Here is an 18,430-nt window from a genome sequence, read left to right on the forward strand (position 1 = left end):
GGCTGAGGGGAAGGTGACAACGAGGCATACAAACAATAAAAGGGTTACTTGAAGTTGGAGAAATCAATATTCATACCACTGGGTTGCCCGTATGAAATATGAGGTGCTGTTCTTCCAATTTGCATTTGGCCTGACTCTGACAGTGGAGGAGGCCCAGGACAGAAAGGTCAGTGTGGCAATGGGAAAGGGAGTTAAAGTGTTTAGCAACTGGGAGATCATGTAGGCCCAGGCGGACTGAACGAAGGTGTTCAGCAAAACGATCAGTCTGCACTTGGTCTCTCCAATATATCAGAGTCCACACCTAGAACAGGAGATGAGCTTGGAGGATGTGAAAGTGAGCCTCTGCCTCACCTGAAAGGATTGTCCGGGTTTTTGGACAGAGTCGAGGGAGGAGGTATAGGGACAGCTGTTGTATTTTCTGTGTATGCAAGGAAAATACCTGGGGAGGGGGCAGGGGGGGTTTGGGTGGGAAGGGATGAGTTAACCAGGGAGTTGCTGAGTGAATGGAAAGGGCTGGAGATGGGAAGATGTGGCTAGTGGTGGGATCGTGTTGGAGGTGGGGCCTGTCCACTATGCACAAACATTGGATCCGATGAATATTAGTGCCTTCCTTTCAGGAGCACTTCTTTTTAACTGGCTACATTTGGTCTGTGTGCTATGGTTTGGTAACTCTATCATCCCATCGGTTTTCTGCGTTTTAAACAGCTTTGATATTTTATGAATGAAATTATCTTCAATAACATTATTTTAAATGTAGCCATTTTTTAAACATAGCTGGTGAGTACAATGCTGTTCTGAAATTGTTACATTAAATTCATAATGGCAGATTTTGGCAGAAGGGGAAGGCATCAGTTTGGTGACCAATTACAAAGTTGTTACCAACTTTGAAGTGTTTTAATAGTACAGGTATTGAGAAATGTACTTTATCAAGAAATGTTTATTCATATTACAAGCATGCACCACCATTCAGGAATCGAGCAAAACATGCCTTTGAAATCTTCCCAGTTTTAATCACACTGCCATGGGTAGCAGGACTTAACGTTCCTCAGGCCATAAACTTTGGAGTTCTCCTTAAATCTTTCATCATTCCATCTCTGTATACCCTTAAGACGATCTTTAAAAATACCTTTAAACAAACTTTCCTCAACTATCGTGATATCTCTGAGATTTCTGTGCAATTGCTCTATGAAGAGCTGTTAAAATTTCTGCTGCCTTATCAATATGATATTAATTATTAATTGTGGATAAAAGGGTTAAAGTGCATATTCGTGTGTTTAAGAAGGAACTGCAGATGCTGGAAAATCGAAGGTACACAAAAATGCTGGAGAAACTCAGCGGGTGCAGCAGCATCTATGGAGCGAAGGAAATAGGCAACGTTTCGGGCCAAAACCCTTCTTCTGTTTTGGGTTTTGGCCCGAAACGTTGCCTATTTCCTTCGCTCCATAGATGCTGCTGCACCCAGCATTTTTGTGTACCTTTGATGTAGTGTTTGTTCATTCATGTTGAAATCACCTGCTCAGGCACTTTCTCTTGCAATTATCCAGAATCCAGTTTAGCCACATTAATGTGACCAATATGGACAATGAAGTAATATAAATTGTAGAAATAAGACTCTGGGCAAGACTTGTGTGTAAATGTTAGGCTTTTTAAGAGTGCACATGTGGGAGTTGTTTAAACTTTTTGGAGGATAAAATGCTGATGGTGGATGCTGTTTAGTGGCTGTGGCTTAGGTAGAAATTAAGTTATTCACAGACATTGAACACAGCAAGAAAGGGAAGTTATGGATGCATAGTTATCCCTGCTAGAAGCACAGAGGATAATGAGTGATAATATTTCATTGTCAATGGTATGATTTAAAATTGTGAGTAGAGTGGGACTTGCTCCAACGCTAATGCATGGAGCAAAAGCAAAATGCTGCAGATGCTTGAAATCTGAAATAAACCGAAAATAGATAATAGGTGCAGGAGTAGGCCATTCAATGTGATCATGGCTGATCATCCACAATCAATACCCCGTTCCTGCCTTCTCCCCATATCCCCTGACTCCACTATCTTTAAGAGCCCTATCTAGCTCTCTCTTGAAAGCATCCAGAGAACCGGCCTCCACCGCCCTCTGAGGCAGAGAATTCCACAAACTCACAACTCTCTGTGAGAAAAAGTGTTTGCTCGTCTCCATTCTAAATTGCTTACTCCTTATTCTCTAAGTTTAAGAATAAGCCATTTAGAACGGAGACGAGGAATAGGCAGGTGAAGAAGCAGGTGTAAAATCCTGAAGTGATTTCTTTTCCCACAGCTGCTGCCCCGACCCGCTGAACACTTCCACCGTCTTCTGATTGGAAGCAGAATTTAATTGTAGAATTGCTGAGGATAACAACTTTCAGAGAGAAAAGAATGGGAGGTAGAATGATGGTTTGATAAAATGGAGCAGTAGAGCATATATATTTTGAAGAACTGGGGTGAGTGCTGTGAGAAGAGATAATAGCTTGCAAGTAGCAATGCTGAGAGAGGAGTGGTTAGCTGCCGATCATGTCAACGAGAGATTAGAATAAAGCTCGAGCAAGAGTCTGCCAGAAGAAACAAAGTGGCTGGAAAAGAGCAGCAGTGTTTCAGCGTAGAGATTTGAAAGAATACTTTATTGTCACATGTGACAAGTCATGGTGAAATTCTCTGCTTGCTTACCCAGGGTATGCAAATAGTCGCCACATAAGGGCGCTGGCAGTTATAAAGTATGCACAGTATCCGTGCCAGGTCCCCCTTGCTGCAGCAATCTAGCAGGTATCCATGAGAGTCTTGCTTGCATCAAATGCAAGCTTGCAAAGGAAGCCTGAAAAACACAGTCTCTTGTGGAAATGAGCAGTTAAACTTTGCTCTTGGCCTCAAATTTTGCAGCAGTGAATTTTGACTACAAGTACATTATACCACTAAATTTGTATCACATTTGTTTTAATGCATTGAGCACAAAGTGCTGGAGTTACTCAGCAGGTCAGGCAGCATCTGTGGAGGATGTGGAATGGTGATATTTCAAACCTTCAGATGTTTTAATGTATTGAGGCTTTATTGCTTTTGTATTTCCTTTGAATAGCATTCATATTAATTATGTTACAGTTATATGTTTCTAATTGTGACCTCTTTGCTTTCTATGCTAATGGTCATTTGTAATCTTGTTCAGCTTTCCATCAGAGTGGACACAACAGTGGGGTTATTCACAGTGGCATTTACTACACGCCGGGATCTTTAAAGGCCAAACTCTGTGTGCGAGGTGCTGAACTAAGCTATGCTTATTTTGAGAAGAAAGGTATCCCTTACAAAAGATGTGGCAAAGTAAGTACCTCATGGCTATACAAAAAGTAATTTGACATTTTATTTGTCTTTGTTAGTTAGAACAGCTAACTTAAAGTTGCAGGATTAGCACTTGATGTAGGGAATATTGTTCTCCAGTATTTAGAAGATAGAGTTGATCTCTTGAAAATCACAGAATTCTTAGAGGACCTGACAGGGTAAGAAGAACGACACAAAATGCTGGAGTAACTCAGCGGGACAGGCAACATCTCTGGAGAGAAGGAATGGACGATGTTTCAGTTCGAGACCCTTCTTCAGACTCGAGAAAAACGTTCCCCTGTCTGAGGAGGTTCAGAATCAGGGATAGGGAATTGAAATAAGGAACATTTCTTACTCGGGGAGTGATTCTTTGGAATTCTTGATGCGGGGAACAATACAGCATAGAAACGGGTCCTTCTCCAGCACTCTGTTTTGTTTCATTCTCGCAGCACTACCTGTGAATTTGCAGCTTAATCTATCATTCATAGACTTTCATAAATGTTCCCGGGAAATGTCCAAAAGTTCCACCTGTGGTGCTTCCCAATAAGTGAATTAAAGGATATATTTTTTATCAGGATGTGCACTAGCTCTACAGGTGATTTAAATTTCTCAGTTTAGTTTAGGGAAGCAGGCATTTTAGTTTAGCATGGAAACAGGCCATTCAGCCCACCAAGTCCACCCGTTAGTCCTACACATTGGGGACAATTTATATATGCCAATTAACCTACAAACCCACACGGTTTTGGGATGTGGGAGGAAACCAGAGCATCCAGTGGAAACCAGAGCACCAAGAGGAAACCTTAGGGAGAACATGCAGACTCCACACGGGCAGCATCAAGGTCAGGATCACACTCGAGTCTCTGGAGCGACTCCATCAACAACGCCACGGTGCTGCCAGAAACAATTTCTAATTAGAGTTCTTCACTAACATCAAAGATATATTTTTCTAGTTGTCTTAAAGCAAGAGTTAGGGGCCCGTCCCACTTTCACGACCTAATTCACGACCTTTTTTACTCGTGGACATTTGTCATCAGGCTTGAAATACACCCCGACCTACATGATGCCACGAGCACCTACGACTAGCATCACGACCTCCTACGACCTACCTACGACCTCGTGACGACCATGCTACGAGTACGAGTCATGGGCAAACTCGGCAGAGGTCGTGAATTAGGTTGTGAAAGTGGGACAGGCCCTTTAATGTCCAAAATGTAAATGTATGTACATTTATTGATTTCTTGAAATAAAGTATTGAAAATTCAATCTGTGTTTCTTTCAAATTGTTTTTGAAAAGCACGTTAACTTTCTATCGAGGATTTTTCCCTTCTATGTCTTTTTCCGCACTGGGAGGTTCATCAGATTTTATGTGCTCAGAATGCACAAATGTGATTGAAAGCTTGGGCAATTGTAAAAATAACAATTTAACATCCTGTATTTTGAATGGGTGGGGGAGGAAGGGGAGGAGAACAATTTGAGTTCTGCAAATTAAAACTTTTCTGAAGACATTTAAAAATAGCAAAATATAATATTGTGCGCATGTTTAGCATAAGTATACTTTTTAATCTTGTTTAAAAATTTGGATAGTGCAATTCTCTGAGAAAGATCAATATTTATGGTGGAAATTAATCTTCAGCAATTTTGGTTAACTAGGAAAATTTACATTCTGAAATAGAGGTGTGATATCAGGAAGTCATTTTGTGGTCAGAAGTACATAAGATGTTTGAACTATTCGCCTAAATGTCAAGTTTCTTCCTGAAATATTTTTTTTCTTGTTTTCACCACAATCTTTTGTTTTTGCAACAATTCTGTTTGTGGTCTGTCTACCACCCAACCTGATTTTGTTTATAATCCTGTTCCCCTGCCGATATCTCTCTGTAGTTTAGTTTAGAGATACAGCGTGAAAACAGGCCTTTCGGCCCACCCAACCCGCACCGACCAGCGATCCCCGATTGCTAACACTATCCTAATCACACTGGGGACAATTTTACATTTTATATCAAGCCAACTAACCTACAAATCTGTACACCTTTTGAGTGAGGAAACCAAAGTTCTCGGAGTAAACCCATGCAGGTCACGGGGAAAAGACAAGCACCCCGTAGACAGGATCGAACCTGGGTCTCTGGCGCTGTGAGGCAGCAGCTCTACCGCGACGCCACTGTGCAGATCTTGAATTTGTGCATCTGAAAATCATTCTTCTTATCTCTCTCTCACCCTCCAAGCTGCATCTTTAATCTCCAGACATTTCAATTATTATTATGTAGGCTTTATACGTCGTATGGCTTGGGGACTCTCCTTTCACGTTTTGGCCTACCAGTTGGCAGCAAGCATAATATAATTGAATTTACATTCAGCTTGAAGAAGATTAGGTCTAAGTAGCATTTTAGAACAAAATTGGGACAATTGTGAGTGCATGATAGTAGAGGGAGCTAAAGTAAAATTGGCAAATTAGGTGACATTTCAACATTGCAGATTTTCACGGCATCACCAGGCATTATTTCTGAGTGCCTGGCTCCTTGTTTCAAGTCCGTATACCATTTACCGCACCTTTCTTTTCGGCATCACGGTCTCTCACGGCTTCTGCTGGACTTTTCCCTGTCTTTGAGTGAGTGGTCACCTGATATACAGCTACGTATGCTAGTAGTTTCTCCTTCCAGTTTTTTGTCTTGGCATGGGCGATTCGTATCCTCTTCTCCATGGACTAGTTTTGACTCTACTACGTTAGCTTGCGGCCATTTCGGAGTCACCTTGTGATGATGGATGCCTGTGATTCTCATGTATTCAGCAAACGTCTCGGAAACAAACTGTGGCTCATTGTCGGAGTACAATGTAACCGGCAACCCGTGTTTGGCGAAGATCTCTGCTAATGCCTGTACAGTCTTTTCTGCTGTAGTTGACTTCATCACTGCATACTCGTAGTACCTGCTACAATAGTCTACCACTACCATAATTGATTCACCTGTTGGAAGTGGCCCAAGAAAGTCCACAGCTACGTCATCCCATGGTCTTGTTGACAACTTTGTATTTCTAATTGGTTCTGGTGGGTTGCTCCTGCTTGTGGTTTGGCAGGTCTTGACGAAATTTTCGGCATCTTTCTCACAACCTGGCCACCACACTTTGCTCCACAAATTCTGTTTAGTACCGACGATGCCTTAATGTCCTTCATGAGCCACTGACACGATCCTTGGTCGTAGTGCCTGCGGGATAACCAATCTGCTACCTCTCAGCACACACTGATCAATTACACAAAATTCATCTTTTATGGGAACATATGCTTTGTAAGGGCATTGATCCCATTGCCCACTGTGAATACACTCTGATATCTTTAAGTTCAGGATCATGTTCTGATTCCCTTTCAACTTCCTTCGTTATCACGGCTCCTGGCGTTGACTGAATTGCGACGAAGAGCACAAAGTTCTCTGCTTCCATCTCTAGCGTGGATGTTGCTCCCAGCTGTTCATCCTTCAACAGTCTCGACAGTGGGTCCGCGATGTTAGCTTTCCCAGCAATGTGAACTGTACTGTTGGAGTCTCAGCACCCAACATTCTTTTCTGGCACATGGCTTAGACCTTGTCGAATAGACCAGCGACCAGCGGCTTGTGAACTGTAACCAGTTCGAATTCAATGCCGTACAAGTATGCATGGAACCTTTCACATGCCCACACTAGTCCCAGTGCTTCTGTCTCTGTTTGAGAATACCTTCTCTCCACGTTGGTTAAAGATCGACTGGCATATGCTATGATTCTGGGTCCATCTGCATGTGTCTGTACCAACACTGCCCCTAACCCGACCGGACTAGCATCTGCTATGACTTTTGTTGGTGCAGCTGGATCATAATATCCAAGGGTTTCTACACTCATTAGACTCTGTTTCAATGCTTTGAATGTCTGTCTCTGTTCACTACCAAACTGGAACGGTGGTACGTCTTTCATGGTCAACTTTCTCAGCGGATCTGCCAGTGTAGTAAAATTTGGAATACATTTTGCACAGTAATTGACCAGTCCCAGAAAGCTCCTCATCTCGGTTGCATTCTGAGGTTCACGTGCATCTGCAACAGCTTTCACTTTAACCTTGGCCGGATTCAGCCCTTCACTTGTGAGTCTGTGTCCCATGCAATCCATCTCAGAGATGCCAAACTTGCTTCATTCACAGTGAGTCCTGCTTCTTGAAGTTTAGTTAACACTAGCTTCAACCTCCTGTCCTGCTCTTTACGAATTGATGCATGGACGATGATGCCATCTGATATGTTTGCTGCTCCTGGTACACCTTGAATCTATGGATTTCGTACTGATAAATCTCGGGGGCAGCATTGATTCCGAACATCAGTCTTTTGTGCCGGTATAATCCGCAGTGAGTGACAAATGTTGTCACCTCTCTTGACTCTGGATGTAACTCCAATTGATGATATCCCCACATGAGATTAATTTTGGAGAACATTTTACTGGTTGATAACTCTTGTTGCACCTCATTGACCGTAGGAATTGGGTGTCTTTCTTTGATTATTGCTTCATTGGCTCTCCTCATGTCAACACACAGTCTAATGTCATCATTGGGTTTCGGCACGATCACAACTGGACTCACCCATGGTGTCGAACGTTCAACTGGCCCAATAATGTCCCGAACATTAACTGCAGCCTCCCAGACAGCCTTGATCCACTGCAGTTTGTCTACCATCGCAACAGATCCACACCAGATGCCATCTCCCTATAATCACTCTGAAACATCCAGATAAGAAGGACACCTATGGCAGATCCTTTTTATTGAAGATAGCTCTGCCTTCAACACCAAAATACCATCCAAACATCTCCAGACTCCTGGACCTTCTGCCACTGGATTCTTTACGTTCTGACATAGATCACAATCGGTGAGGATGGGCAACAATAGATCTTCCAAATGATGCGTTCTCAATCTTTCCTGTTCTCCTCATATCTTCGTGATTGTGCAGCCATATTTGGCTCAACCTCCATCTATAACTTTGCAGACGACACCACTGTGGTGAGCTGGATCTTGAACATTGATGAGATGGAGACAGGAAGGAGATAGAGAGCCAAGTAATATCGTGCGAAGACAACAACCTCTCCCTCAATGACAGCAAGATGAATGAGCTAGTTCTCAACTTCAGCAACCATGGTGATGTACATGCCCCAAACAGCATAAATGGTGCTGTGGTGGTAATGGTCAAGAGCTTCAAGTTCCTTGACGTAAATATTTCCAGCAATCTGTCCATGACCAACTATATTGAAACTTCGGACAAAAAAGGTTCAAAGGTTCAATTATTGCCACATACATCAATTGGTGAAGTGAAATTCAAGTTGCCATTGCAGCACATTAATAAGAATACAACATAACATTATAAAGAAATTTAACATAAAACATAAAAACATCCCCCCACAATGGTTGACACTGTGAGAGAAGGCACAATGTCCAGTCCCCATCCCCTTGTCCACCCATAGTCGGGCCTATTGAGGCCTCCGCAGTCGCCGCTACGGGGCCCGATGTTTCAGGCCCTTCTCGCAGGGTGATGGTGCTCCGGCGTCGGGAGAACCCTCTCAGCGGCTTGGGATACCTGGCTTGGGATATCAACCCTCAGAAGTCAAAGGAAGTTTGGCATATCTCCAATAACTCTGACCAACTTCTACAGATGCACCGCAGAAAACCTACAGCGGAGTTACATCACAGCATGGTTTGGAAACGGCTCTGCCCAAGACTGCAAGAAATTGCAGAGAGTTGTGGACGTAGCCCAGTCCATCACACAGAGCAGACTCCGCAGCATAAACTCCATGTACACGTCACACTGCTTTGGGCAAGCAGCCAACATAATCAAAGATCTTTTTCACTCTGGTCATCCCTCCTCCTTCCCGCTCCCATCAGGCGGTAGATACAAATGCTTGAAAGCGCATACCACCAGATGCAGGACCAGCTTCTTCCCTGATATTATCAAATTATTGAGCAGTTGTACACAGTAGTTGTCGTTCCGACCTTCCAATTTACCTCACTCTGGACCGTGTACTTTTTTCATCCTGGAAGAAAGGAGAAAGGAAGAGGAGGAGCCCAAGGGCTGAGGGAGAGCTGAGAAGGGGAGGAGACAGCAAGGGCTACCGGAAATTGGAGAAGTCAATGTTTATGCCGCTAGGATGCAAACTGCCCAAGCAGAATATGAGGTGCTGCTCCTCCAATTTCCGGTGGTGCTCACTCTGGTTATGGAGGAGGCCCAGGACAGAAAGGTTGGATTCGGAATGGGAGGGGGAGTTGAAGTGCTGAGCCACCGGGAGATCAGGTTGGTTAAAGCGGACCGAGCGGAGGTGTACAGCGAAAAGATCGCCAAGCCTACGCTTGGTCTCACCGATGTAGAACAGCGGATGCAATAGATGAAGTTGGAGGAGATGCAGGTCTGTCGCACCTGGAACGACTGCTTGGGTCCTTGAATGGAGTCGAGGGGGGGAGGTAAAGCGACAAGTGTAGCATCTCTTGCGGTTGCTAGGGAAAGTGCCCGGGGAGGGGGTGATGCGGAAGGGAAGGGAAGAATTGACCAGGGAGTTACGGAGCGTGCGGTCTTTGCGGAAAGCAGAGGGGGGAGATGGGAAGATGTGGCGAGTGGTGGGGTCACGTTGGAGGTGGCGAAAATGACAGAGGACTATTTGTTGTGGTATCCAAGTACTATTGCCTATGAGAGAAACCAAGTAGTTCTTGTTCAGTAAATGTGTTGCAGTAGTGGCTGATGCACCCTACAATCTTCTGGGGCTAATTCTATTCCTCGTTTACATCGAGCCAAAAATTCTTAATCTAGAGCACATTGGTTTGGGTTCAAGCAACTAGAGATTGGTAGAGCACTGATATCTTGCGTGGATTATAGATTCCACCATCATAGGAGGCACTGCCTCAAAAAGACAGCTGATATTAAAGACCCATACCACACTGTGCCATGCTCTCATCTCTCTACTACCATCGGGAAGCAGGCACAGGAGCCTGAAAACTGTGACCTCCAGGTTCAGGAACAGCTACTTGCCAGCAATCATCAGGCTCCTCTTGAAAGCCGCACAACATCAACCTTAGTAACTAAAGGTCAAGGAAAGAGCGTTCACGTCATGGCCCTGTTTCCACCACCACGTGCAAGAAGCACAAGACAGACACCATTGTGCAGATGCCGAGATGTGTGTTCAGCTCTGGCTAAACAACTTCTAATCTTGTGTGGACTCGATAAGAAGAAGAAGTAACTGAGATGATCTTTGTGCTTTGTCTTTGGTTGCACTACCGACTTCAGTTTGGCACTATTGTGATGTAAAGCGACATCATCTGGTGTTACTGATTATTAATTTATTACATTATCGATCATTGTATATTTATTTGCTGTTACTGCATTAACGGTTCTGTTAAGCTGCAACTGGTGAAGATTTCATTGTTCTCTTCCCAGTACATATGACAACTAAACATTCTTGACTTTTGGCCACAGCTGATGAAGCTTGGTGCAGCTAAAAATAAATGACCATACAATGAGAAACAAAGTGGAAAAGAGGTTCAGGAATCTTTAACAATCAAATCATCCAACCAATTGATGGAACAGAATTAATAAAGCTCAGTGTATGATGTCAGAGAAAGTCATAAAGTGATGAGTCACAAGAATGTGCAAGCAAAGGAGAGATGACCCCCTATATTTAGCAAGGACTGCAGAAACAAGGGCTTCCACTCTCTTCCACAGAGGTGTGCAGAGTAATAAGAATATTGAATTGAATTGAATCCTTTATTTGTCATTCAGACCTTTCGGTCTGAACGAAATGCTGTTGCCTGCAGCCATACATGTAATAATAAACAAAACACAATAAACACAAATTAACATCCACCACAGTGAGTTCACCAAACACCTCCTCACTGTGATGGAGGCAAAAGTCTTAGAGTTACTGTCTCTTCCCTCCTCTGCGCCGAGGCGATACCCCACCGGGCGATGGTAAGTCAGTCCCGCGGTTCAAGCTCCACGGCCCGGGGGTGGTCGAAGCTGCCGCCCTCCAGTCCAGCGGACGCAGTTGTTGCAACGGGAGCTCCGGAAAACAGGCACCGACCTGCGAGCTCCCGACATTGTCCTCCACTGGCCCGCGGCCGAGCCCCGGATCCAGGTCGCCGCCGCCTCAGCCGCCGGAGCACCGTCTCCGCCCCGCACCGGGCCACCCACAAGGCAGCGTCTCAGCCCCGCACCGGGCTGCCCCCACGGGAGCACCTTCCAGCCGGGAGCCGGTCCGCCCTCACCGGAGCGCCTTCCAGCCGATAGCCAGGCCACCCACTTTAATAAGTAGGAATATCCTACTTTAAAATAAAACGGGCATTAAAAGAGTTGAGTTTAAATTAATAAAAGGTTTTAGAAAATAGAAACATAGAAAATAGGTGCAGGAGGAGGCCATTCGGCCCTTCGAGCCTGCACCGCCATTCGTTGTGATCATGGCTGATCGTTCATTGTGATCATGGCTGATCATTCATTGTGATCATGTTTTTGATTAATAAGAAATTGTTTTTATCTAAAGAATAATCAAGATTCAAGATTCAATTTAATTTAATTAAGGCACAGTGAAATTTGAGTTACCATACAGCCATACTAAGTGAGAAAAACAACAAGACACAATTCAGCCGCACAAAACAAAGTTTAACATAAACATCCACCACAGTGGGATCCACATTGCTCATTTATTGCCTGATGGAAGGCAATAAAGTTCAGACATAGAAACATAGAAATTAGGTGCAGGAGTAGGCCATTCGGCCCTTCGAGCCTGCACCACCATTCAATATGATCATGGCTGATCATCCAACTCAGTATCCCGTACCTGCCTTCTCTCCATACCCTCTGATCCCCTTAGCCACAAGGGCCACATCTAACTCCCTCTTAAATATAGCCAATGAACTGGCCTCGACTACCCTCTGTGGCAGGGAGTTCCAGAGATTCACCACTCTCTGTGTGAAAAAAGTTCTTCTCATCTCGGTTTTAAAAGATTTCCCACTTATCCTTAAGCTGTGACCTCTTGTCCTGGACTTCCCCAACATCGGGAGCAAACTTCCTGCATCTAGCCTGTCCAACCCCTTAAGAATTTTGTAAGTTTCTATAAGATCCCCTCTCAATCTCCTAAATTCTAGAGAGTATAAACCAAGTCTATCCAGTCTTTCTTCATAAGGCAGTCCTGACATCCCAGGAATCAGTCTGGTGAACCTTCTCTGCACTCCCTCTATGGCAATAATGTCCTTCCTCAGATTTGGAGACCAAAACTGTACGCAATACTCCAGGTGTGGTCTCACCAAGACCCTGTACAACTGCAGTAGAACCTCCCTGCTCCTATACTCAAATCCATACTCATCTTCCTCCCTTGTTCACCCGTGGTCGAGGCTGAACCGTCCGCACTTGCCGTTGCCGACGATCTGCTGTTCAAGCCCTCTCGTTGAGATGATCGAAAATCCGATGTTGGGACGGATCGGAACACTCCGCGGCACGGAGCTCCTGAGTCGGCCGTTTCCTACTGGAGACCGCTGCTTCACGGTGTTAAAGTCCACAGGCCCCGCTGTCGGAGCTCCAACACTGGCGATCCTCGGCTAAAGATCCTAGGCTCTGCGATGGCTTGAAGCTCCGGGCCGGTCTCCAGGAAAGGCCGCACCACTCCACGTTGTAGGCCGCAGGGGAGACGGAGATGCGACACGGAGAAAAATCACATCTCCGTCGAGGTAAGTGACTGGAAAAAGTTTCCCCCGATCGCCCCCCGCACCTCCCACATAAAATATACCAAGAGACATTAAAACAAACATTCAAGACATACGTAAAATAATAAAAATAGAGAAGGGACAAGACACTGCTGGCGAGGCGACCATTACGGGTGACATGTAAAGTTAGGAGAAAATTGCTGAAGGCATTTTAAATGGAAAGTATTAGATTGCAGATCGTATGGCGTTACGTCGAATAAAGAAAATTAATGTTTTAAGTATTAAATTTGTAAACAATTGGTCATTTACCATGTTGGCTTAAATCTTGTTTCCGATGCAATCCTTCATTTGTGGCTTTCTTTGTTATTGCAGCTTATTGTTGCTGTTGAACAAGAGGAAATTGCCAGGTTAAAAACTCTGTTTGAACGTGGAAAGCAGAACAATGCCCCAGGCCTGAGACTGATCGATTCCAAGGAAATCCAAGAGCGAGAACCCTACTGCAGGGTAATGGTTTCTTTATGTTTTAATTTCTTCCCAATTTCATCTTTACTCAATGGACCGACTCATCCAGAACCAGGGGCCACAGTTTAAGAATAAGGGGTAAGCCATTTAGAACGGAGATGAGGAAAAACTTTTAACACAGAGAGGGTTGTGAATCTGTGGAATTCTCTGCCTCAGAAGGAAGTGCAGGCCAATTCTCTGGATGCTTTCAAGAGAGAGTTAGATAGAGCTCTTAAAGATAACGGAGTCAGTGGATATGGGGAGAAGGCAGGAATGGGGTACTGATTGTGGATGATCAGCCATGATCATATTGAATGACGGTGCTGGCTCGAGGTACAGCATGGCTTATTCCTGCACCTATTGTCTATTGTCTATGCTGGTATCCGCATCCAGAGTGATGGACAAGTACGGAGATCATTTATTTGATTGTATCGTTGTTAAATCCATAACGGAGAGGTATTTATCCCTGACATCTATGCCAAATGTCTCTCAGCAGGGTCTTTTGTAAACGGGGACAACCCTTGGCAAATACTTTGTCTTGTGTTCCCAATACTAGGAATCAAATTGATTGAAAGATACAGCATGGAACCAGGCTCTTCTGGCCATTGGTCACCCTTTCATGCTGGTTCTCTGTTATCCCACTTTCTCATCCACCCCCTACACATTAGGAGGTAAATAAATTAACCCACAAACCCACACGTCTTTGGGATGTGGGAGGAAACCGGAGCACCCAGAGGAAACCCACGCGGTCACAGGGAGAGCGTGCAAATTCCACACAGACAGCACGTGAGGTGAGGATCGAACCCGTGAGGCAGCAGCTCCAGCCTCTGTGCCACTGTGCCGTCCTAAATGTGGAATATCTTTTGTGTGGCTCACTGCCATTACCAACCAGGCCACACTATGCAACTGGATCCTGGATTTCCTTTCTGAAAGACCCCAGTCTGTGCGGGTGGGGAAGAACACCTCCTCGGTCATCACACTGAGCACCGGCTCCCCTCAGGGCTGTGTCCTGAGTCCGCTGCTCTTCACATTGATGACACATGACTGTGTCGCCAGGTCCACTACTAACCATATCATCAAATACGCGGATGACACAACAGTAGTGGGCCTCATCCGCAACAACGACGACCAGGCATACAGAGAGGAGGTGGAGCAGCTGGTGAGCTGGTGCAGCAGGAACAACCTTCTCCTAAATGTGAACAAAACCAAGGAGATTGTCGTCGACTTCAGAAAGAAAAATCAGCCCAGTCACACTCCGCTGTGCATCAACAACTTAGCAGTGGAGCAGGTGAAAAGCATCAAGTTCCTGGGAGTGCATATAACGGATACCTTAACTTGGACTACAAACATCACATCTGTGGTAAAACGGGCACAGCAGCGTTTGTACTTCCTCCGCAGGATGAGAAGATCACACCTCCACCCTCCCATCCTCACCACATTCTACAGAAGCACCATTGAATCAGTCATGACCAGCTGCATCTCTATGTGGTGCGGCGGCTGTACAGCTGCGGACTGGAAGTGCCTTCAGAGAGTGGTGAGGACAGCGGAAAAAATCATTGGGACTTCTCTTCCTTCCATCATGGACATGGGGTACAAGCGCTGTCTGATTAGAGCTAAGGGCATTACCAGAGCCCCCACACACCCACAATATGGACTGTTTACACTGCTGAACTCTGGGAGGAGGTACCGCAGCATGAAGAGCAGGACAACCAGGTTCTGCAACAGCTTCATCCCCCAGGCCATAAGACTATTGAACTCACAATCAAACCGAGGCTAGAACTTTCTTATACATTGCCACTTTTAAAAACTTTCCTACATATCTATTTTACAGAACTATGCACATGAAGCACTTTTTATGGACACACTAAGCACTTTTACTGATCGCCTGATATAAATGTTATATTCTGCTGCTACTTTGAAAAGTCAATGCAACGAAATTTTGTTCAATGTGCACTGTGTCTATGTGTATACCTGAATGACAATTAAAGTTATACAATACAATTATACAATACAATGAAAGGATCATTATTCAAGGGCATTGTGGAAGTTTATTTTGTTTCTACCCCAATTAAATATTTTACAGCAAAATTGTGAGAACAGCATCGAAAAAGATTCCTTCGTATGTTTTGATTTCTTTAAAAAAAATCAAAATATAAACCACAGGTAAGTTGAATATGTTTTGGCATGGTATATGTGTGTGTAAAAAAGGCTCCCCTTTTTTTGCTTTTTTACTTGATAATGTTTATGTTTAAAATAAATAATTTTTTCCTCTGGAGGAAAAAATATTTTATGAGGAGGTTTTTAACAGATACTAGACGCGCGGTTGCGAGGGGGGGGGCGGCCTGCGACGTCACACACACACTAACCACCACACACACACACACACACACACACACACACACACACACACACACACACACACACACACACACACACACACACACACACACACACACACACACTAACCTCCCCCCCCTTGATATTATATTAATATTATTCATTTGCCCCTTTTCCCCCATCCCCGCCCTATCCACTCATGCATAGTCCCCAACTGCACAGGCGTGGTTAGAGAGGGAGAGGGATGGAGGTTGAGAGGGAGGGGTGCTTCACGGGAGGGCTGGTCCCCGAACGCAATACTCCACCACTCACCCATAGGTCCCAATACTCACCACTCCATAGAGAGGGAGAGAGGGGCAGAGAGGGAGAGGGGGGGCGGAGGGGGAGGGGGGTAGAGAGGGAGGGGGAGGGGGTAGAGAGGAAGGGGATAGAGAGGGAGGGGGGTAGAAAGGGAGGGAGGGGGTAGAGAGGGAGGGGGTAGAGAGGGAGGGGGTGGAGGAGGAGGGGAGTAGAGATGGAGGGGGTAGAGAGGGAGGGGGAGGACAACTTGTTCTATTTCATCTTATTTGATTGTGCGCGCCAGGTTGATTGCATTCGTGGGACCATGTGAAGGTTGCAATCTCCCACCCCTGTCCCATTGTGATGTAATACGTAAATGAGATCCAATGTGAATGGACGTTGTGAGATGGCACTGTGACATCATCAATGGAAAGTGCTGCGAGTCTCCCACTGAAAAACAGTGATTTAAAAAAAATAAACGATTAAAACTTTAATAAAATGGAAATATAGGTTGGAATGCGACGGAAGATGTTTATCCCGTCGAGGGAGAAAATGTGAGTAGCATGTGTGAAAATGTGATGGCTGTGGCCAAGCGTTTTGTAAGAAGATACAAATTAAGGAGATTAAAAGAAAGCCAACACAACCCTGCAAACACACGGAAATTTAAAATTATGAGAACAATGGGAAGAGTTTTAGTATTATACTAGAGCAAGGGCAGACCCGTTGGGTCTGCTCCCCCAACGCAGCCGTTCCCTACCCGTAGCCCCCACGGGAGACGTGGTCCTCCAACTCAAGCGGCTCAGGAATGAGCAGTGCAGCTGGTTTTAAATGGCGTCTTTGAGGCGAGATGCGGGCGCCAGCAGCCGTTATGGTCGCTGGCCAGCAGGAGGCGACAAAATGAGTGAGTGGGGGCGGGGTGGGGGGGGGGGGAGAGAAGGATTTAATGAAAAATGTGGACATAAACATAACGAAATCTAATGAGGAGTGGATAGTTGGAATGAAAGTGAAATGTCTACCGAAATGGCTGCTTCTATGGGTGAGAAGCCAGTTTATTTTTGAAATATTGGGGGGTGGGGAGAAGGATTTGATTAAAAAGGTGTACTTAAACACGACGAAATGTAATGAGGAGCGGATACTTAGAAAGAAAAGTGAAATCTCTACCGAAATGGAAAAGATCTCGGCGATTGTGCGTCTGGATTTGGCGTGGCAAGGAATCAAAGGAAGAAATGCAGCCGGCAGCCGTACATGTAAATGGATCCATTCCGATTGGACATCTGCGAGCATCGGCCATTCCGATTGGACATCTGCGAGTATTGGGCATTGTGACATCACACGATGGAACGAATCGAAAGGCAGAAAGGCAGCCGAACGGCAGGCGGCAGCCACAGAGTTTTATATAATAATAATGATAGATAGATAGACAGACAGACAGACAGACAGACAGATCTCAAGATTCCAGGATCTGCAGTTTCTTGTCTCCAGGCTCATCACTTCCTTGCATCCAGTCCATCATCATGGTTCATTGCGTCAGGAAGGCTCAAAGAATCATCAAGGATACCTGCCACTCCGGCCATTTCCTTTCCTCTCTTCCACCTTTTAATTTAGTTTAGTTTAGAGATACAGTGTGGAAAGACGCCCTTAGGCCCACCGAGTCTTCACCGACCAGCGATTTCTGCACATTACGCTACCCTACACACACTAGGGACAATTTAAATTTATACATCTACAAACCTGCACGTCTTTGGGGTGTGGGAGAAATCCGAAGATCTCGGAGAAAACCTACGCAGGTCACTGGGATAACGTTCAAACTCCGTACAGACTTAAGAACTGCTTCAAAGATAGACACACAATGCTGGACTGAATCAGCGGGACAGGCAGCATCTCTGGAGAGAAGGAATGGGTGATGTTTTTTGGGTCGCGACTCTTCTTCAGACTAATGTCGGGAGTGGGCTGTACAGAGACAAAATGTAGTCGGAGACAGTAAGACTGGTAGGAGAACTGGGAAGGGGGAGAGGATGGAGAGAGGGAAGCAAGGGCTATTTGAAGTTAGAGAAGTCAATGTTCATGCGGCTGGGGTGTAAGCTGCCCAAGCAAAATATGAGATGCTGTTCATCCACAGAAAGGTCAGTGTGGAAATAGGAGGGGGAGCTAAAGTGTTGAGCCACCGGGAGATCAGGCAGGTTAAGACGGACTGTGCGGAGGTGTTCAGCAAAACGGTAGCCGGGCCTGTGCTTGGTCTCGCCGATGTACAGAAGTTGACATCTAGAACAGCGGATACAGTAGATGAGGTTGGAGGAGTTGCAAGTGAACCTCTGCCTCACCTGAAATAC

At 45.2% G+C, this 18,430-nt stretch overlaps 1 protein-coding gene across 1 annotated transcript in view; it reads left to right on the forward strand.

The window, feature by feature from the left end:
- The window catches only part of l2hgdh (L-2-hydroxyglutarate dehydrogenase), a 42,696-nt gene that overhangs the window by 6,950 nt on the left and 17,316 nt on the right, over nt 1-18,430 (forward strand). Inside the window, exons 3-4 of the mRNA XM_033026565.1 lie at nt 3,169-3,320; nt 13,356-13,487. Of these exons, the coding sequence (XP_032882456.1) occupies nt 3,169-3,320; nt 13,356-13,487 (284 nt within the window). The remainder of the gene's footprint in view (nt 1-3,168; nt 3,321-13,355; nt 13,488-18,430) is intronic.

This window comes from Amblyraja radiata, chromosome 9, assembly GCF_010909765.2.
Source record: "Amblyraja radiata isolate CabotCenter1 chromosome 9, sAmbRad1.1.pri, whole genome shotgun sequence".
Taxonomy (NCBI): domain Eukaryota; kingdom Metazoa; phylum Chordata; class Chondrichthyes; order Rajiformes; family Rajidae; genus Amblyraja; species Amblyraja radiata.